Source organism: Eulemur rufifrons, chromosome 20, assembly GCF_041146395.1.
Source record: "Eulemur rufifrons isolate Redbay chromosome 20, OSU_ERuf_1, whole genome shotgun sequence".
NCBI classification, from domain to species: domain Eukaryota; kingdom Metazoa; phylum Chordata; class Mammalia; order Primates; family Lemuridae; genus Eulemur; species Eulemur rufifrons.
Window position 1 is genome coordinate 4,668,004 of NC_091002.1, and position 21,312 is coordinate 4,689,315.

The 21,312-nt window shown below is 52.7% G+C and overlaps 1 protein-coding gene across 6 annotated transcripts in view; it reads right to left on the reverse strand.

The window, feature by feature from the left end:
- The window catches only part of ABLIM2 (actin binding LIM protein family member 2), a 97,820-nt gene that overhangs the window by 46,311 nt on the left and 30,197 nt on the right, over nt 1-21,312 (reverse strand). For all 6 annotated transcript variants that reach the window (XM_069496523.1, XM_069496525.1, XM_069496521.1 and 3 more), the window contains exons 6-8: nt 16,364-16,451; nt 11,628-11,686; nt 5,270-5,347 (exon numbers count right to left, since the gene is read on the reverse strand). In XM_069496523.1, the coding sequence (XP_069352624.1) occupies nt 5,270-5,347; nt 11,628-11,686; nt 16,364-16,451 (225 nt within the window). The remainder of the gene's footprint in view (nt 1-5,269; nt 5,348-11,627; nt 11,687-16,363; nt 16,452-21,312) is intronic.

The following is a 21,312-nucleotide window of genomic DNA, read 5'->3' on the forward strand; positions in this document are numbered from 1 at the left end:
GCATCATATATGTACACACACACGTGCACACACACACACAGAGTCAATCCTCCCTTGGTATTTGTGGGGGATCTGATACGTCAGACACTCAGGCCCCTGACATAAGACGAGGTAGTGTCTGCATGTAACCTACACATCCTCCCACATACTTTACATCATCTCTAGAGGACCTACACCACCTAACACCACGCAAATGCTGGGTAAGTAGTGGTTATACTGTATTATTTTATTTGTATTTTTTAATTATTATATTAGTATTTTTTATTGTTTTTTCCCAAATATTTTCAGTCTGAGGTTGGTTGAATCCACGAATCTGTGGATGTGGAACCCATGGATATGGAGGGTGATGGCACATACCTACACACACGTGCACACATATACATGTATACATTTATACAGACACACATGTGCACTGCATGGATACTCATGTCTTCCCACGGGGAACGTGCCTGTCTCATACTGTGGAGGCACAGACATTCACACCTCACATCCCCACCCACCCCCACACACTAGCACACACATGTGCATACCCACACTCACACTTCTGCACGCAGCCACACACTGACACAGGTGCTCACATACCCTTCCATGCCCACAGCTCACTCACAACACATTCCCACACACTGGCACACACACATGCACACCCAGACACTCACCCACACGTACTGCACACATTCCCCTGACCCTCACCCAGCGAGTACACATTCACACACATCCACACTCACAGGCTCACACGCACACACACTCAGTATTTCTGAGCGTTCACAGGCTCATACACACTCAGCCAAGTGCCCAACATTTGACAGGCTAGGTGGGGTCCAGGACCACGTCTGTCTTGTCCGCCTCTGGCCCGCGCTGGCCCACGGAGGGCATGCACTCGCGCTGGTGGGCTGTGGCCTGCAGATCCATTTCCTCCCAGGCCAGTCCTTGGGTGGTTGCCGTGACAATAGGCAATGCTGTCTCATTGGTGGAAGGCCACTGGGGTGCGTGTGTACAAGTGTTTTCTCTCTGCTTTCTTCCTTCCCATACTCCATACAGCATAATAAATAATAATATGGCCCTGCATGACATTATCATTACAATATAATCCAGCCATTAATAATATATAATGTAATAATGCTGCTTTTATACTGTGCTTTATTGCCATGGTGAAAAAAAGGTTACAAACCAGTATGTTCAGTGTGACTTCATGTTGTTAAAAACATTACACATGTACACACAGAGGAGAGAGACCCACAGGGTGCACTCCACAATGGAGTGGTGGCCACTCTGCCTGGCAGGATAATAAATGGTATTAATTTTCTCCTTTGTGCTGATCATGATTTTTTTAAAAGAAAAAAGGCAGGCTGCTTTTATAATTTAAAAAAAGCAGCAAAATGGATTATGTCAAAAACCCACAATCTGGCCGGGCGCGGTGGCTCACGCCTGTAATCCTAGCACTCTGGGAGGCCGAGGTGGGCGGATCATTTGAGCTCAGGAGTTCGAGACCAGCCTGAGCAAGAGCGAGACCCCACCTCTACTAAAAATAGAAAGAAATTATATGGACAGCTAAAAATATATATAGAAAAAATTAGCCGGGCATGGTGGCTCATGCCTGTAGTCCCAGCTACTCGGGAGGCTGAGGCAGTAGGATCGCTTGAGCTCAGGAGTTTGAGGTTGCTGTGAGCTAGGCTGACGCCACGGCACTCACTCTAGCCTGGGCAACAGAGTGAGACTCTGTCTCAAAAAAAAAAAAAAAAAAAAAAAAAACCCACAATCTATTGAGCTCCTACTGTGTGCAAGTTTTACCCCTAACACCAACATGGACAAGGCACAGCCTCTACCCATCAGTAGCACCCTGCAGAGCACTCTGGGGTGGCATGGAGTGGGCCCCTCCTGAGGCTGTGGGTGTGGCCAGCACTGAGCGAGGGGTCAGGCGCACAGTAGGTGCACACCCAGCTGGTGGGGAAATTCCTCACCCACCAATACCCCACCTTGTTCCTCGGCACGCACCCACCTGAAACCCGTGCATGGCACGTGCCTCATCCCTCCTGTGGAGCAGAAGCCCCCCCACCCCAGAACAAGGACGCCCTCTGGCCTGACATAGCTGGGTCCCCAGGGCCCAGCCTGGGGCTTGGTGCTTGGCTGAGCTTGCAACCACCTGACGCAAGAAGACAGGACCCGTTACAGCTGTTTTCAGCACTGAGCAGTGGGGGCCCCTAGAAAAAACCCAATCTTTGGGGTCACAGAAACCTGGGTTCAAAGCCCTGCTCTGACACTTGCTATTGTATGGCCTTGAAAGTGAAACCAAGACAACAGAGGCTCTTACCATTCACTGCAGGATTATATGGTCACTACGGTTCCTAAGCCCTTTGCAAATGCCAATTTATTTTATAAAAAAGCTCACATTCAATGAGCAATTACTATGTGCCATGCAGGTGACATCAACAAACAAAAAGAACCTCAGCTGCCATCTCTTGTGTGCACCTCCCCCCGGTGCCAGGCCCTGTGCTCTTGTCAATGCTGGAGCTCAGAAAATGCCCAAGTATGGCTTCAGCACGAGTACTTGAAACTAAAGCAGAATAGAGGCCTCGGAAGACTTTGACCCTCTCCTGCCCTCCGGTCTCTTGCTCCTCTTCCCCCTGCCTCCCAAAGTGAGCCACAGAAACCCCCAAGCCAGCCATAAAACCTAGAAACATGGCTCTGACCTCCCCCACCTTTCTGTGTAGGGCTGGCTTTAAGAAATTCTCCACCTACCTGTCCTGAGACCCTCACTCCAGCGGGGTCCCACCCTGCACGCAGGAGGAGGGAGGGCCACACAGAGCCAGGAAGAACCTGAGCAGACAGGCCTTGCTGGGTTCCCCCAGTCTGTTCCTGTTGGATCAGACCTTTTGTCCAATCCCATTTCTGCACCACTGCTGTGGAGTGAGGGGAAACTCTCCCTTTCCCCAGAAGGTTTGCTGACAGATCTACTCACTATAAGGCAGATAATTAAGATAAAGAGATGTATTTACAAAGTGCACGGGGAGAATCAGAGTGGTTGCCCAATATCTCAGGGGGTCCAGAAGTTCATATACCTCATTTTAGAGGGGAGGGGGATGAGGAATATGAGTAATTCTGTTTAGGGGCAATAAATGGTCACTAGGGAGGATGACGAGGTACTTGGGAGAATGAATGGATGGGGAAATTGACTTATAAATGATTCTCTTGGGAAAATCCATTAACTCGAGAGACAGGTTATATTCAAAATGACTTGTGCCAGGTCTGGTCGCATTCCACTGTTCTTTATGGGTCTGGTTTTTTGCAAAGAAAGAGGGAAAGCCCCCCCCCCAAGGCCTGCTGATCTCTCAGGCCCTTTAATTCAAAATACTCTTTGTCACATTTTGGGGTGAAATTTCCTAAGTGCCTTCCCTGTCCATTCCTCACTGAACCTAAGTAGGAAAATGGACAGTTTTCCCTGGCTCTTTGGGTCTTTAACTTTGGAAGCTTCCTGTGTCACATAAAACCTTGATTAAATAAATGTGTTATGCTTTTCTTTTGCTAACCTGTCTTTTTTCATAGGAGTGTTGGCCATAACACTTACAGTGGGTGAGGAAAGGTATCACACCTTTCCACACCTACACAAACATTATCTCATTTAAACAATAATAATCATAATTAATTAATATTCATCATCATGATGATGGTATTATGGGCTGAACTGTGTCCCCCCAAATTCCCACGCTGATAAAGTCCTAACCCTCAGAACCTCAGCATGTGACTGTGTTGACCTAAGGTCATTAGGGTGGGCCCTAACCCAATCTGCCTGGTGTCCTTACAAGAAGAGGAGACTAGGACACAGACATGCACAGAGGGACGACCACATGAGGACACAGGGAGAAGGCGGCCGTCTGCAAGCCAAGTAGAGAGGCCTTGGGAGATACCTGCCCTGCCCACACCTTGATCTTGGATTTCCAGGCTCTGGAACTTTGAGGTAATAAATTTCTGTTGCTGAAGCTGCCCAGTCTGTGGTACTTTGTCACGGCAGCCCCAGCAGACTAGCGTAGGAGGCAACAACATGACAGCAGAGAGCATTTCCTAAGTTCCTCACCGGGCCGGGGCTGCACTCAGAGCCTCACAGGCAGAGCCCGTGGGTCCTGGACGGAAGCGCTGGGCTCTCCCCGTCCCACAGATGAGCTCCTGGAGGCACAGGGAGGGTAATGCCTCACCAAGGGCACACAGCTGGCCTGGGGATGTCACACACCCGTCTGAGCCCCAGAGTACACACCCCAAAGGGCCACAGTGTCATCCACACTCCGGGCTAGCGATGTGCCACATTACCCAAGGACTGGTGTGCCTGCTGTCATGACCATCAGCATTAAGGTCAGGAATGACCCTGTGTTCAACTATCGTGAAAGATTAAGGGCAGGAAAGAAGCACAAAAAAGGTCAAATCCGACCCCCATCGTGGCATAAATGGCTCAGGTGGGAGGGGCAGGGGGTAGTGACTTGTCCACGTCACCAGCCCTTCTGGTGGCCAGTTCTAGTGGTGGAGAGGCCTGCATGTCTCACCTGGACTCCTTCCCTGATACGCTAGGTCCCTCACTGTGGACCTTGGTGCTCTCTCCTAGACAAGGTATTTGGGTATTTACACAAGCAATGTTAGCAAATAATAATAATAGTAACCTCCCATTTCTAATCCCTCCATTCAGAGGAAATTGTTAACAACTTGTTAAAATGTTTCCAATCATTTTTATACTTATAAGTGTATGCACATGTATATTCACAGACACACACACACACACACACACACACACAAACACACCCTCTCTAAGGAAAATGGCATCACAAGATTTATAGCATCCTTAACACACTTCTTTCAGGGAACACGTTGGGAACATTTTGCATGTTCATATGCACAGCTCTGTGCTGTTATCGACAAAGCCTGCATGATCCCCCCCGGGTGCTTGGCAAGCCCCAACTATTGATGTGATGTTTTTGCACCATTATAAACAACAGCTGTGTACGCACCATGCTGTGCTCTGGTCACCGGATAATCGGGGATGAGTTCCCAAGAGAATTGCCAGGTCAAACAAATATGTCCACACTGTAGGTTTTGAATCAACCTCATAGAGCCTGCACTGACCTCTGCCCTGGCAGTGACAAGAGCGCTGGCCCCACAGCAGGTGCCCTCAGTGACAGTTCTTAAGACACTCTCCAGTTTCCAAAGCCAGCTTAGCAACGGCACCAGGTCCCCTCTTCCCTCTCCACCCTCCTGCCCAGCCCACTCTCCATAGAAAGTCCCGACTTACATAAATCACGCGACTTGGAGACCCTGAGGTGCTGGAAGCAGGTACAGAAATGATGCTCTCCGAGGAAGTTCTGGTTTCCTACAAAAGGAGGGGAGAGGAGATGAAGGCAGATATTTCAACATCAGAACCTTCCAGAGGCAGTTATCAGGGGTTACACTCCAGCAGTGGAGGGAGCTCCCTCCTTGCACCCTCCTGTGGTGTGGGTGACAGCCAGCTACTCCTACACTCAGCAGGCCACCGGCGGAGATAGGACAGGACCAGGACCAGCATGGGGCCACGTGGCAGAGAGCAGGGCAAACCTGCAGGGCATAGGAGGTGGGGCTGGGCAAACGTGATTGCAAATTTGGTTCTGCATCTAGAAAATAAAGAGAAGAGGGAAGGGGCGTGATGCTTAATCCACCCTCTGCACTCGCTCCCGCTCAGCTCTGCCCAGCCCTCCCATGCCTGGCACCACCTTCGTATCCTTCAGGACTAAGCTTGGCTGTCCCAGCCGCTGCCTCCTCCTCCCCCCGCCTCCTCTTCCTTCTCCTCTTCCTCTCAAGGCCTGCCCGGCCTCTCTCAGCCCCAGCGCTGCACGCCAGTCGAGCGTCGACTCGGGGGTCTGCTTGTGCCCTGGAACTGGGCTTCTGAAGGCCGGCAGAGGCTGAGCCCTTGGCCACACCAGGACGGCACGGCACCACATGCCACTCGCAAAGAAGATGACGACTCCAAGGCCTGTAACACAGGGTCTGCTATTCCTGCTGTCCCTGGGGCAAGGTCGTATATTTTACAGGCCAAAATGATGTATGCCTAATTTTTATAGATTAAAAACACTCTTTGAGTCTCAGCTTCCTTCTCCATAAAATGGAAATTCCTCCCCTTTCCGTTTCTGGGGGTTAGAGCAGAGATGAGGCAGGTGAGGTGCTGAGCACTGAAAAATTCTTGTGACTATTATTTTAGCTCAAGCTGGGCTTATGAGATAACCTTGACAGAGAATGCCCTTCTCTGCAAAGTGGACTCACGTTGGGGGTTTTAAGAGAAATGTTCTACATTCCCCTAAGCTGAGCACAGCTACAGCAGCACAAGAATATCTCCCAGGAATATTTTGCAACCTCCAGTCGAGCCCTGGTGCAAACTGGTGGTTATGCTTAGGAGGAAGGGAGCTCGGGCTGGTTTCCGCATGGGCCCTGGTTTGCTCAAGGCATGTCTGAGATGGGTCACACCCCTCTCTGGGCTCATGTCCCAGCTCTGAGAGGAGGAGGAGGAAGGGGAGGAGAAGCAGGTCTCCCCTGAGCTCAGGGAGCAGCAGAGAGGTGCACAGAGGGCATTTTCCCCAGGGTGAGGAGGCTGGGGTTTTTCTGACTTTCTCTCTACCCTGACTCTAATTTGCCCAAAGGAGCTTCCCAAGGACAGACCACATCCGTGGCTTCTCCCCAGGCCAGAGGGAAAGTGCCTTGTTCAGACCCACAGAGGCAGGGCCAGGAGCTCACCCGGCTCCAGTCCCCATTGGCTTCTCCAGCTTCACTTGGCCCCAGGGAAGCAGCTGTTCTACAAGAGTGACAGGATGCCAGATTCCCACTAAGGTCAACCCCCTCATCTCCATGTTAAAGCCAAGGGGCTGAGGCTCAGAAAGCATTACTGACTTGCCCAAGGTCACACAGCTAGGAAGAGGCAGAGCTGGACTCCAAGGCCACAGCTTGTTCTACCACACCACCTTTGGCTGCTGCTGAGAATCCTGTTAGAACATTCCTGCTCACAGTCGGCCGAATGGGCCTACCTTTGGCTTTCTGGGGTGTCTAAATGCACCTGTTTCCTCCTCGTTTTGTGGCCCCACAGTCTCCAGCTCCCTCCCAAGCTCACACCCCCAGTAACACTGGCTTGGGCCTCTGTGCACTGGGAAGACCTCACTCTGAAGGAGACCAGGAGGCATCGCCATAGAAACCCACAGCCTGCAGGACCAGCCAGCCAGGCCAGGGCCCCTCCCCTGAAGTCACCCAGTCCCTGGCCAGAGTGGGAGCCCCTCCAAATCGAGCGGTCCCTGTGGTCACCTTCACCATTTTCAGGGCTCGTCTCTGGCTATTCATGGAGCACAGGGCCACCTCCCTGCCACATGGCTCTGAAACCCTCGCTCAGTCCCCTGCAGGTCACGCTCAGACAGAGGACTCAGAGCCAAAACTGGGCTAGGCCGCAAATCGCAGCTCCAGGACGCTGGCTGTGATCCCCACCCTGGCTGGGCCTGGCCCGCCCTCGCTCACAGCGCACCTCAGAGCCTGCAGCTACCACTGCCTCCCCCAGCAGACAGGAGCTCCCTGAGGGCAGGGACCCCCAGGCCTTATTTGTCTCTGTGTCCCAGGCACCCAGCTCCAGAATGCACACAGTAGGTGCTTAGCGGCTGTGTGCTGAATGACCATACGACCAAATGCCCAAGGACACACTCAGTACAGAGCAGTTAGGACCACACCTTGGCAGATGCCCAGGGACATCTCACATGCGGTACTTGTCCTGGGGTGCTCCCATCCCTGTGGGGGTGCGGTCATGGTGGCAGGAACACCTTCCAGGCCATGGAGACCAGCGTGCCAATATGCACCCTCCTCCCCATGTCTTCACAGGGATCCAGGGTTCAGGTAGTGGAGACCAGTGTGCCCTCCTTCCCATGTCCTCGCACGGATCTGCGGTTCAGGGGTTCAGGCACCCGCCTCTCTTGCTGGAGGGCAACCCTGAGGCAGGGGTGGAGCTGGCTCCTCTGAAGGTCCTGCAGCCTGAGAGCTGCCCCTGTTACACGACTGCTGAGCACATGCCCCGGACAGGTGTCATTTCTCCTCTTGATTACCGGGTAATGCCGTGGGACCACCTCTACCTGGGTGACAGTTTCAGCGTTAATGATGCTGTTGCCACCTCATGTTGTGTTTCTCAGGGCTGACAGCACCTGGTTTATGCACATTCACTTAGTAACAGGCTGTCTGGCCTCTGCCCCGCATGTTGAGCAAAGCCAACTAGCCCTCTTTTAAAAATAATTGTTTCAAAAGCATCTTCAAACAACAGAGCTCAGGAAGCTGACTCTGCCTGCACAAGCCCATAAGGACAAGGACCCCTTCTTCCCCGTCCCACAGCACCCGCCGTTCTGAGGGCCTCCCCAACGCTAGGCCCGTGGCCCGGAGGTCAGCTCAGCTGGCATCAGTGCTGAGCCTGAGGGTGGAGCTCTCGCTGCCAGATCAGGCCACAGCCGAGGCCCCTGTAGACAGCCGGTGCAGGTCACCCTAACCGTCCTTGAGGGGAACTGAATGTGGCCCGTGGTCTCCCTTTCCTGCCTGGTCAGTCTCGGGAGACAAGGTGGGAGTTCCCTGTGAACACGCCAGGAACCCGGTCAGGTCCCTTCCACAGGCCTTCTGCCCAAACGCCAGGGCCCCGGGCTCTCGTCCGAGTCTCAGGCAGGGATGCTGCCTTGCTCCTCACTGAGGCCCGGATGGTACGGGGCAGTTTGGAGAATGAACCACAGACCATATCAACCACTCGAGAGGACGAAAGAATTCACAGTATGCCACCACCTACTGTCCTCTCTGTCGTGAAAACCAGGAGTAGGATTTCATAATGTGACTGTCCTGTGGCTGAGGGAGACTGCCGCACGCAGAGCTACTAAGGACAGTGTCAGGGAGACAGGGAGGAGCCTCTGCCCAGCCCCTGGCTGCAGAGCTGTCCTGCTGCCCTCCTGCTCTCTCCCTGACTCCTCCTCCAGCTACTCGTGGGACACTACCCTCACCCTCGGCTGGGTGTCTTAGCTGGCTGGGGTATCCTGGCCAGCAGAGGAGCTGCCCTCCCAAGGGTCCTGATGCCAATGCCACACAGCTTAGCTCAGAGAGTCCTGCACCTGAATTCCCAGATCCTAACAGACACTCGAATAGCCCACTTCATTCCCTGCAGGCTCTGTTGCTGTTTCTCCATCTCTCAAACAGGAGCCCAGACCTGCTGCTACAGGATGTCTGTGTCACTCAGGACCCTCAAGGTAGCCATTTGGTGACCTAGATGGAGCTCCGGGACCCAGTAAGAGAGGAAGTGGGAGGCCAAAGGTCGCTGTAATCCTGTGGCTGGACCAGGACGTGGCCTGACCTGTGGGCTGTAGGGCTGTCGTTGGCCACAGACCACTGGCCAGGCGGGTCCCGTCCTCTGCACTGTCTTGGGCCCCCGTGCACTGGGGCTTGTGGTGAAGGTCCCAATGGGGGGTCCCTGGCATGGGGCCTGCACACACAGGAAGCCTGACCTGGCTGACCAACCCTTCCTCTGCCAGGGCCTGTGGTCCTATGGGCTGCAGCTCACCCTCTAGACTCTGTTCCTTCCTTCATTTAACAAACACCAGTCTCTGCCACGTGCCAGGAGTCAGGCCAGCAGCTGGGACTCTGGAACGAAGAGCCTTTTCTCCAGATTCCTGGTGGGGCTCAGCAGGAGGGGCTGACGTGGTCTGATGGGGTAGGGGCTCCACGACACAGCGCACAGGTGATCTGTGAGCCTTCCACCTGGTAGGGATGGGGCGAGCGAGGACGTGGGATCATGGGGAAGAGTTGGCAAAGTCTTCAGGGGTGACATTCAAGGCGGATCTTAAATGCCTTGAGGTAGGCATTTTCTGGGATGCAAGGGGAAGGGAGGGCCTTCCTGGTGGAAGGAACAGCATTTGCAGAAGTGCAGAGGCCAGAGAGGGCATGGCCCTGAGCAGGGGTGCACCCGCTTGGGTGGAGCTGAGGTGTGGGTGAGTGGGTGGTAGCGGGAATTCCTCCCTCCAGGCACTGCCACCAGCCTCCTCTCAGCTCCTGGAGCTTGCTGGCTCCTTCCTGCCTCAGGGCCTTTGCACAAGCTGCTGGCCCTGTCTGACACCCACCACTCCCACCCTCATCATGGCTGACTCTGGTGCTCCTTAGCTCCAAGCTGATTTCCTCTGGAGGCCTCAGCTGAGATCTTATCTAGGTGGTCTCTCCCCTGCTGGCCTTCCTGGAACATCTCGTTGGCTTCCTTCAGTGCACCTGCTACATCAGCCACTGTGCTACTGTTTGTGTGTTGAGGTGTTGGTTGCTGGCATGTGAGCTCCAGGGTGGCCAGGTACCGCCCCGCTTGCTCATGGCTGCACCTCCCATGCCTGGCACACAGTAGGGTATCTGTGCAGTAGAGGATTCAGCCTTACCCAAGGGGGGTTTTGCCTTTGCCCTCGGTTTCTGGGAAGGAACCTGTGTTCTATCTAAGAGGAGCAACTTTGTTTAGGGAGGGGGTTGGTCACATCTGTCCATCTTAGGGTGGGGGGCAGCCAATCATGTGACTTAGGGTGGGAGCTTTGGGTTACATGGTATCAGCTGACCTGGCAACTAGTATTAATCGACCAATCACAACTATGTCACGGAGCCCCAATAAAACCTGGGGACACTGAGCTTTCCTGGTTGGCAATACTCCATGCATACTGTCACATAGTAGTGCTGGGAGGGCGACATGGCCCAACTCCATGGGGAGAAGACCACAGAGGCCTGGTGTTAGGACCCTGCTGACTTTGCCCATGTGGCTATTTCTTTGACATCACTCTGTATCCTTCTTCCCTGTGATGAACCATAACCATGGGGACGCCACAAACCACGAGGTCTGTGAGCCCTTCCAGCGAACTGTCAAGCCTGAGGGTAGTTCAGGGGGAGTGGGGGCTTGAATACACAGTTGGTGTCAGAAGTGAGGGTGGTCTTGGGGATGGTTTGGGCCCCTCCAACGGTGCAGACATCCCCAAGCTCTCACAGCCATTGGTGCTCACTGAACGGGTGAAGTCAGCAGGGCCCAGCACAGATGCTCCCCAGTGTCCCTTTGCTGCAGGTTGAATGCCCCCCCCCCCCCACAAAGCTCATGTGTTGAAACTTGGTGGCCCTTGTGGCAGTGTCAGAGGTGGGGCCTTTGGGAAGTGATTGAGCCATGAGGGCTCCACCCTCATGAATGGATTAATGCCGTTATTGCGCGAGTGGGTTAGTCATCGAGGGACTTCAGCTCTTCTCTCTGTCTCACGCACTCTCCCATCCTCTTGCCCTCCCGCCATGGGTGGCCCTCACCAGCTGCCAGCACCGCACTCGTGGACTTCCCCACCTCCACAACCATGAGCCAAATGAACTTCTTTTTTATATAAGTTACCCCATCTGTGGTATTGTTACAGCAACAGAAAACTAAGACACCCTTGTTATACCTTGCATTATCTCTCACCTGATCCACCTGCTTACCCCCTGCCACCTCCTAAGCCTCGTTACCCCTACTCCGCAGCCTGTGTGCCTGGCCAGCAAGCTGTGGAAGCTGGTCAGTGTCCTCTTAACTGTATGAAGATTGCATGTGAGTGGGGAAGATCACATTGGAGAAACTAGTAAATTCCACCAACCTTGTTTTTGTCTTCAGTTCTAGCAGCTTGTCGACATGCCGGATGCCAGATGGAGGAACCTGTCGACAAATTCCCAAGAGGAAAGGGGTTAGAGCCATCTCCTGTGACACAGAGGCCTGTGTGGAAAGTCAGGACGGAGCCGCTCTATGCAGGGACACTCACTTGAATGCCCTCCAGGCAGCCCCTGAGCATCCCTCTGGGCTAGGATGGTATGGGCATGGGACTCCCAGATCACAGTGCCTGCCCCAAGGGGCTCACAGCCTGCTTTTGGGTGAAGGCATGAAATAAATGGGCAAAGGTACTGCCATGTGCTAACTGCTCCCACAGAAAGAGGTACAGGGTCCTGAGGAACCTGGGGGTGGGGAGGAGGCATCTCACCCAGCCTGGGGCAGCCACAGAATACTTCTCAGAGGAGGGCACATGTGAGCTGGTCTCAAGTGCAGAGGCAGGGGGAGAGAGAAGGGGCTCCCTGGGCAGAACCCATGGAGGCAGGCTCAGCGTTGAGGGCGTTGGCTGGGCCCAGCTGAGGGCACAGCTGGGACTGAAGCTAGAGTGGGGACCAGCCTTGGAGAGGAAGACTTTGAGGGTGGAGTTCTCAGCTAAGAGGTAGGAAGGGAGAAGCTCAGGTAGGAACCCAGCCTACTCCTGAGGGTGGCTGTGGGGTGAAGAACAGGGGTGTGGGATAGGGGCTGGGCATGAGGCTCAGATGCTAGCCCAACCCTGTCACTCAGGCTCTGAGGCTTCAGTTTCTCCACCTGTCAGCTCCACCCAGCCACTGCCATCAACATAAGAAGGTCACCAAGCACCAAGCGCCCCTATGTCCCTGGCACTTTGCTCTTTTCTAATTCAACTTCAACCTGCCCCGAGTCTTCATTTTTGCCCACCTAAAAACAGAACTAATATTATAATAATCCTGCCTCATCAGGTCATTGGGTGACTTTAATAAAACTAAGTAGAGGTAATGACGTATTGGGAAAGTGCTTTGGGAATTGCATGCAAATGTTAGTTGCATCAGCACAACCATTCTCGTTCAGGGGGCTCAATGCACGGCAGCTCCCCCTGCCCACCTTCCTATCCTTGGGGACTCAGAGCATTTGCTTCTCCTCTCGGGGCTCCCTGAACCTCAGCCAGACCTGTCACTCCCTGAGATCACACACCCTCTGCTGCTGCCATGGCTGTGTGTCTTCTGGGTTTATCCTCTAACCCCAGCTCCTAACCCACTTTCGCAGCCCCCAAACAAGCCACACAGGCCTGGCACATAGTAGGGGCTTAAAAGCGTGTGTGGAATGAAGGGACTCATCCCATTTCCTGGTTGCAAAGCCTTCCAGGTCATGTGGGTTTGACTACCGCTCCTCCCCGGGAGCAGAGCTGCATCTGCACAGAGCTCCGAGAGACCGTGATTGGAGTTTGTGTGCGTGTGTGTGTGTGTGTGTGTGTGTATAAAATGTTTATTGTTTTCTAATTTTTTATTATAAGGTAAAGGATGTCTATTATTAAAAATTATAGAAACCTAAAAAAGTATCAATAAGAAAATTAAAATCATCTATAATCTCTCGCCCACTTTTTGTGAGCTGCCCTCCAGTAGACATGCGTGTTCTAAATGGAATGCAGCTCACGTGCACATAAAATAGCTTCAAATCCTGCATCTTTTGCTTAAAAATATCTTGAACATTGCCTCATATAATTAAATATCAAAAAATGCAACTTTAAGGGCTACATAACATTCTATCGTAGTAAGGATGGATGTGAATTTATCTACCGAATGTTTTATTTACTTGTCAATACTATCGTTGGGCTCCATGTGCACACCTGGCACACACCTCCTAGAAATGGAGTTTTGGCTCTAAGTGCGTGGACATGTTCAGGGCTCGTGAGAGTTCTGGAAATTCCCACTTTCCACCCCTACCAGCGGGTAAGAAGCCTGTTTCCTTGCATTTTCAGTGACACAGGGGCTCACACTTCCTTTTCACCTCTGTCATCTCAAGGGACAAAGTAGAATCTAATAGTCATTTTAATCTGGGCTTCTAGAGAGTGAGCGCCAACTCCCCTCCCGCATGCTATGGGAAAGCGCCTGTGCGGGGGGCAGTGGAGGTGCTGAGGTGGTGCCTGTCTCATCACCCCTGGAGACCCTGAGGGCACCAGGACCCATGCTCTGCAGGGCTCCCATGGCAGAAGATAACCCTGTCAATGACACCTTCATGGGCCCCGACACCCAGGCAGGCCAGGCAGGGGCCTCAGGCCAGATGACCAGGCAGAGTCTGCTCCACGGAGCAGAACTTGACAGTCACCAACCTGGTCTGACCTGTCGTCATATAGATTGGGAACTCCAAGGCCTGGAGCAGGGCAGGCCTGGCTTCAGTGACCCACAAACAGTCACAGCAGGTCCCGCTTTAGAAATGAAGAGCCTCTTTGTTCCCAAGCCCAGGCCACCCTGGACATGAGCTTGCTTCCCGGAGCTGCTGTCCCAGCGCCATTGTGCTCTTCCTCAGTCGCTGTCATCTGAGAGCACAATGGTGCTAACACTGTGGGGGCTGAGACCCAGGCAGAGCAAGCCCCCCTGCCCTGGCAGCCCAGCGCTGTGGGGTGGGCCCAAAGGACCCCCTCAAGGGCTCTTGAGCACAGACTCGAGGAACAACGGCGACACTGGGGACAAGGCCATCACGTCACCCCACTGGGTTCGGCCTCAGAAAGGGAGGCCCTGTCTGACATGCAGCCTGGAGAGGACGGCTGGGTGAGGTCATTCAGCACCTGCAGGAGGCGTGCGTGGCAGATGCCACGACAGCAGCTCTCTTGCCACCGGCCCAGCCCAGCTGGCCTCTGGGATCACGTCAGACAGAAATCTTCCAAAGGAAGTAGGGGCTAAAGAGAAGTCTCAATACCAGAGCGCTCCTTGCCTGGGCCCTGGGGATGCGGCCTCCAGCACAGGACGTCTATAACACCTTCACCCGCCCTGGGGCAGGGCCCCCCGGTCAGGCTCCCCTGAGCCCTCTTCTCCACTGAGTCTCAACCTTGGCCCTGGCCTCCGCCTCGGTCTTACGCCTGCCTTGCCCAGGCTCAACAAGACTCCTGCCAAGTCAGTTTAGCAGGAACCTCCCGCCCTTGACATCTGATCACCTCCACAGCTGAGCACGTTCCTCACCCCCACCTTTGGAATCTAAGTCCTTGGCCTGACTTCAGCAGGAATCCCACCACCTGCATGCAGCTCCCCTGCAACCCCTCCCTGCCTCTCGGCGATAGTTCCCCACTGATTCTGGGAGATCTGGAATCCAGCTCATGTCTCTCTGACCCCTGTGGCCACAGTCCAGAATGGTCTTCCTCACGTTTTTAACAAGCGACAGGATAGTTTTCTTTACCAGAGAGGGCTCAGAGAATAGGTAAGCAACAGGTGAGGGGCTTGCCAACATGACAAAGCAAAGTGTCACTCTTAGTGTACACACTCCCCCAAATGTGCCTCTTTGGCATAAGGATTATTTTGGGTTGATTATTTGGGGGAAACAGCAGGCTCAGAAAAACTTTGAAAACAGAGCAGAAGTGACCCTTCTGTGAGGGAAATTGATGTCTCTAAAGGACATCTCCTCCAGCACCCGGGGAGAGAAGGATGACACGGAGTCACCGGAGTCTCTCGTCAGCGGGGCAGGTGCACAGCAAACTTCCCCTACTTACGGGGCCCTCAGTCTCGACAGAACTGTGCATTCCTCACACTGTCCTTTGTGCCAGGGAAAGGTGGCATCTAAGCCAGACATCAGAGCTCCCCTTCCCGACCTACTCTTGAGAGGTGCTCATTCCTCTGGATTCTCTCTCATGCACACGCGTGGCATACGTGTGGCACATGTGTTTGCACGCTTGTTCTCTTGTTAATCTTTTGCTGCTGGTGTCCATTGTAAGGACTATGAAGGGTGAAGAGAAAGTTATTTTTCTTTCCCTCTAAGAGCTCTCATCTCCCTCTTTGCCTGCCGGTTGCTACATACATTGTAAAGAAATAAATGGTAGCTGAACCTCGTTATTGGAATGCCAATTTAATTGTTAAAATGAGAAGCAAAGAGTTAAAAAAGGTTAATCTGGAAGAAGGGGAGTGATGATCCTTGCCAAGCCTTGTCTTTTCTTCAGATCTGGTAGCTACAGGCCACCTCTCCTTTTATTATTATTATTACTGTTATTTTTAATGGTGAATGTGTTGGGGGGGTTCCTGCGAAACGCCATGGCATGCGTGAGGAGGTCAGTGTTTTCCTCCAAAACCCTCTTTTCCCCGACGCTGTGCCGAGCAGACTCCCCTTGCTGCAGGAGGAAGGCCTCCGCCCTGCCAGCGGCAGCCCCACCCAGCCTTTTACCGCTCTGGACAGAGGGGTGCAGCAGGGGCAGGAAACACCTAAACTCTTAACTTGGACTCTGGGCTGGGAGGCTCTCTAGAAGAATTCTAAAGTGACAGTGGACATAACAGACTATATTTGTTTAAGTTTTTATACTGGAACCCAAGTAGCCAATACTCTGGGTGCTGATCTTTCATTCATCCCTTTCTCATCGTGCCCATCTCAGGCTCAGCCCAGTGGGTGAGGCAGCTGACAAAGCCACCCTTATGCCCCCACCCTGCCTTGCCAGCTCTCTGACGAGAGCCTGGGTGCTCCTGAACTAGCCAGATGACACAGGGAGCCAACCAGTTCCTGCCCAGCACACGGCACGGACCCAGTGCGTGACAGTTTCTTGCTCCAGGGGACTAAACAGCATGTTTTTATTTTTACCTTGAAGATACATCTCTTCTCCTTCTGCGAACATCTGGCCGCACCTGACACATAGCGCGCACGAAGGGTGGTAGTGTTTCTCCCCCGCCTGCAAGGGAGCACAAAGCAGAGGTGTTTCTACTAAATGTAGAAATGTCCACTGGGCCGCAGCACCTGGCCTGGGCATAGCACAGGTACACAGGGGATACCGGAAGGTGTGCTACACACCAAATGGCCCCACAACCTTTGGGACCAAAGACCCCTACATGAAGCCCGGACCCGGGGTGCCCCTGGGCAAGGCCCAGCTGCACTTGACAGACGGGAAGGAGACTCATGTCCAGCTCCCTCCTGGGCTCAGCAGGCATCAAGGGAGGAGCCTGGTCCTCCTCACCTGAGTGTCTCCAGCAGGAGGGGGATGGGTAGGGGGAGGAAGAAGGCAACATTTTCTCCCCAGGAGGAAGGACTGCAGAAGTGGGGTGTAAATGATTAATGATTTTCTTTCTGTACCTCTGTATTGCTCAATTTGTTCAACTAGCATTTTCTATTTTTATAACTCTTAAATTCCATTAAATTAGATTACAAACATTAATACTGAAATAACCTAAACAAATTACACTACCTGGTTTGGCTTATTTTTGCATGGAGCAAAAATATCGCCCTTGAACACTGTATCCAGCGTTACTTTGCAGGGCCCGTTTCCTAACCTTGGGGTACGGAGGGCTGCAGCCTGCAGCTGAATGTGGCTGCCGGATTCCCATGTTTCCTCCTTCCCTAAAATTGGAAGAAGTTTCATAATTACTACTGAATTTGAAGGGTAGTGATCGCTTTCCGGAATGAGTAACGGGGTCATTCCGAGCATCTCACTTTTCTTTTCCGTGCCCACTGGCACCTTCCCCGATGATGAAAACAGGCCCACGGTGGCCCCTGGGTATCGGGAGGAAGGATCCAGAACCGCTCCTCTCCTATGTAGGGCCTGAGATGGCCTCTTCTGCCAACCTTCGTGCCTTCGGGCGAAGGGGTCCTTCCCACAGCGCCAGACGCTGCCCGCTCCTGCTGGCCTCAGGCCCAGGCGTGGCTGGAGCTGGTCCCTCTACCTGGAGCACCTTCCCGCGCCCCTCCACCCCCCGCCACCCTGAACGTTCTGTCTTGTCCTAAACGCCACCTCCTCCCAGGAGCCTTCCCAGAAGCTTCCCTGACTCAGCGCTCACAGCCGCGTGTTCCCATGTGCAGCCACTTTACTCGGCTCATTCCTCCTCAACCCCCACCCCGGGCAGGCGCCTCCCAGGCACGTGGGTGCCATCAGGGTGCTAGCTGCAGGGAGCTGTCCCGACAGCAGGTCGCACCCCAGCATCGGGCCCCAGAGTGAGGGCGAAACAGTCATTTCAGGGATTACGGTCATCAGAACGCTGAGTGTTCAGAGTAGCACTCTCTCTTTGAGGTACAAATGAGAGACTGAGACAGCTCGGTATTTTTAGAAGTAAAATTCACCTGAAAACAACCTCACAGAGTTAACTGATGACTCATCACATTCATAATGAACCCGAGTGGATATTCCTGAGTTTGTGATCCCCAACCTGTCCTCGCACCCACCTCATCCAGGTGCCCTCGTCTCACACTGAGGGGCACAACCCCACCTGTCCCATGACTGCTAATGGCAGGAGTTCCGTGACAGCCACATGGGAGACAGCACGTCCTCCAGGGCACACAAAGCCTGCTGTCTACACCACATGTCTACGCAGCGCATCCACATGTGAATCAGAGAGATTCTGATTCTGTTGGGGACAGTTTCCAAGATGACAGGCTTGAATTCCCCTTGGCAACAGTGGCTGCTGTCTCTATGGCTTGTGCCAAGAAGCACTTTACACATATTAACTTGGTTTATCCTTTCAACAGCCCTATGAAGTATATTATTACCCTCACCTTTCATAAGAAGCACAGAGAGGTGAAGGAACTTGAGCAAAGTCACACAGCAGGTAGGAGATGGAGCTGGCATGAAGGCCCAGGAGTCTGGCCCCTGAGTGCAGATTTAAGCCCACGCCTCGGGGGCTGGCAGTCCCCAACCCCACAGTATCGGGGGCATGGACCCCATCCTCACATGCTCCCTGCCATGGTTTGAATATTTGTCCCTCCAAAACCCACATTGAAATTTAATCCCAGTGTGGCAGTACTAAGAGGTGGGGCCTGTAAGAATTGACTGGGTCATGAGGACTCTGCCTTATGAATGGATTAACCCACCCGTGGATCAGCAAGTGGTAACAGGAGAGGGACTGGTGGCTTCATAAGAAGAGAGACCTGAGCCAGCACGCTCAGCCCCTCACCATGTGATGCCCTGCGCCACCTCGGGATCTGCAGAGTCCCCACCAGCATGAAGGCTCTCACCAGATGTGCCCCTCAGCCTTGGGCTCCTCAGCCTCCATGATGGTAAGAAACAAATTCCGCTTCTTTATAAATTACCCAGCTTCAGGTATTCTGTGACGAGCAGCAGCAAACAGACTAACACACTCCGCAACCCTCATGCCCTGAACGAACAATGTGGAGGATGTGACGGGCCTGACGTTAAGCAGAGGCAGCCACACAAGAGCACAAGCCCTGTTTTACGAAGCTCAGAAGTAGGTGAAACAACAAGTGTTGTCAGTGTGCCCTTGGGGCCTCTGGGGGCATCGGGCATGGTCTCCTTGAATTGGGTGCTGGTTACATGGGTGTGTCCAGTTTCTGAAAATGTATCAAGTTGCACACTTACGATTCCTGCACTGTGTGTTACACGCCAGCAAAAGAGTTTTCCCATTAAATGGATCATAGACCTAAATGTAAGAGCTAAAACTGTGGAACTACAGAAGAAAACATAGCATTAAATCCCAGTGACCTCAGATTTGGCAATGGACTCTTAGATTTGACACCAAAAGCACGAGCAACAGAAGAAAAAAACAGATAAATTGGACTTCATCAAAATTAAAAACTTTTGTGCATCAAAGGGCATTGTCAGGAAAGTGAAAAGACAGCCTACAGGACGGCAGAAAATATTGTGAACCACACCTGCTGAGGCTGTATCCAGAATGCAGAGAACATCTGCAACTCAACAGCAAAAACACAAACAGCCAATTAAAAAATGGGCAAAGGATTTGAATAGACATTTTTTCAAAGAAAATATATAAATGACCAACTGGTATATAAAAAGATGTTCAACATCATTGTTATTAATGCAAATCAAAACCACAGAAGACACCACTTCATACCCACCAGAGTGGCTATAATAACAAAAAAGGAAAATAAAAAGTTGGTGAGAACATGGAGAAATAGGCACCCTCCTTGTACAATTGGTGGTGGGAATGCAAAATAATGCAGCTACCATGGAAAATAGTTTGTCAGTCCCTCAGAAAGTTAAGCACAGAATTACCATACGATCTGGCAATCCCACTCCTTGGCATTTAAGAAAAACAAAGAGAACAGAACAAGAGAAACGAAAACATAGGTCCACACAAAACTCATATGTGAATGTTCATAGCAGCATTATTATACAATGACCAAAAGGTCCAACAACCCAAACGTCCATCGTGGACAAAAAAACTGTGGTCTATCCGTACACTGGATCACCCGGCCACAGAAGGGAATGGCGTACCGACGCTTGCCACAGCACGGACCAACCTTGGAGACACGTTGGATGAAAGAAGCCAGACACAAAAGGCCACTTATATGATTCCTTCCATATGAAACATCCAGAACAGGCAAATCCACAGAGACAGGAACAGATGAGTGGTTGCCAGGGGCTACGGGAAGGAGGAGAGTGACTGCTCAGTGAATGTGGGGTCTCCTTTCGGGGCGATAAAAAAGTTTTGGAACTAGAGAGAAGCAGAAGTTGCACAACATTGTGAACACACCAAAGGCTACCGAATGGTACATTGTAAATTGTTAATTGCATGTTATGTGAATTTCACCTCAATTTTCTTACCTTCTTATTACCAACCATAAGCCAAGCATCACACTAAGCGCTTTACTTGAGTTGCTCAAGTTCACCCTCACGTCAACCCCGTGGTGTGGGTGTTGTTCTCTACCCCTACTTTCCAGATGAGGAAATTGAGGTTCAGGGAGGCAGGAGACCTACCCAAGGCCAACATTAAAACATGCAGGAGCCCGGATTAGAACCGGGCGGGACTGGGAGCTGCCTCCTGGGAAGACATCAACGGGCCTCGGGGACACAATGGCCACCAGGGGTGGCCGAGCCCTGCAGGTCCCGGTCTCAGAGACAGCCCTCCTCCCACACCCAAGTTGAGGACATGGGAGAAGGAGGGGATGTAGAGCACCTACTATGTGCTGTGAATAGAGACAGGAGCCTTCAATACACACATAGCACATGCCCAGCTCACTGCGCTGAGGAGGAGCCCAAGGTCCACGAAGCCACAACGTAATTTAGAGTCACGTGAGAGCCAGTGCCGCCTCTGAGCCCTTCCACGGACTGCATAGCCTCGGCTTCATGGGAAGGGTGTCCTCAGCCTCGTGGCCAGGAGGAGCCAGCCCCTCTCCCACAGTTTGGACCACTCATCTACAAAGTGTGAAAGGCAACAGCCCAACCAAATTTCAAGGGGGCTCCATGTTCTGGAACATTCCATCCAGTGGGGAGAGACAGGGCTCAGGTGCCTGTGTCTCCAGGCCCGGGAGACATCAGGGGCTGTCCAGCTGATGGAGGAAACGTGCCTGCAGGTGCCCTGGCCTGTCCCTGGCTCATGGCTGAGTCCAGGGAGGTGACAGGTTCCAGCTCAGATCTTCACTTCCCGGCTGTATGACTTGTGCTGGTATCATATCTCGGGATTCAGGGTTCCTGAAATGGAGAGGACTGTCCCTCCCTCTCAGGCTGGGGTAGGATAACTGGGCTCTCTGACTCCAGGGGACATTGAGCCGGACGTACCCGTATGGTGAACTTGGCCCATCCCTACTCCACACTCCCTGCTGGGAGCAGTTGGGTTACAGGTGGCCAG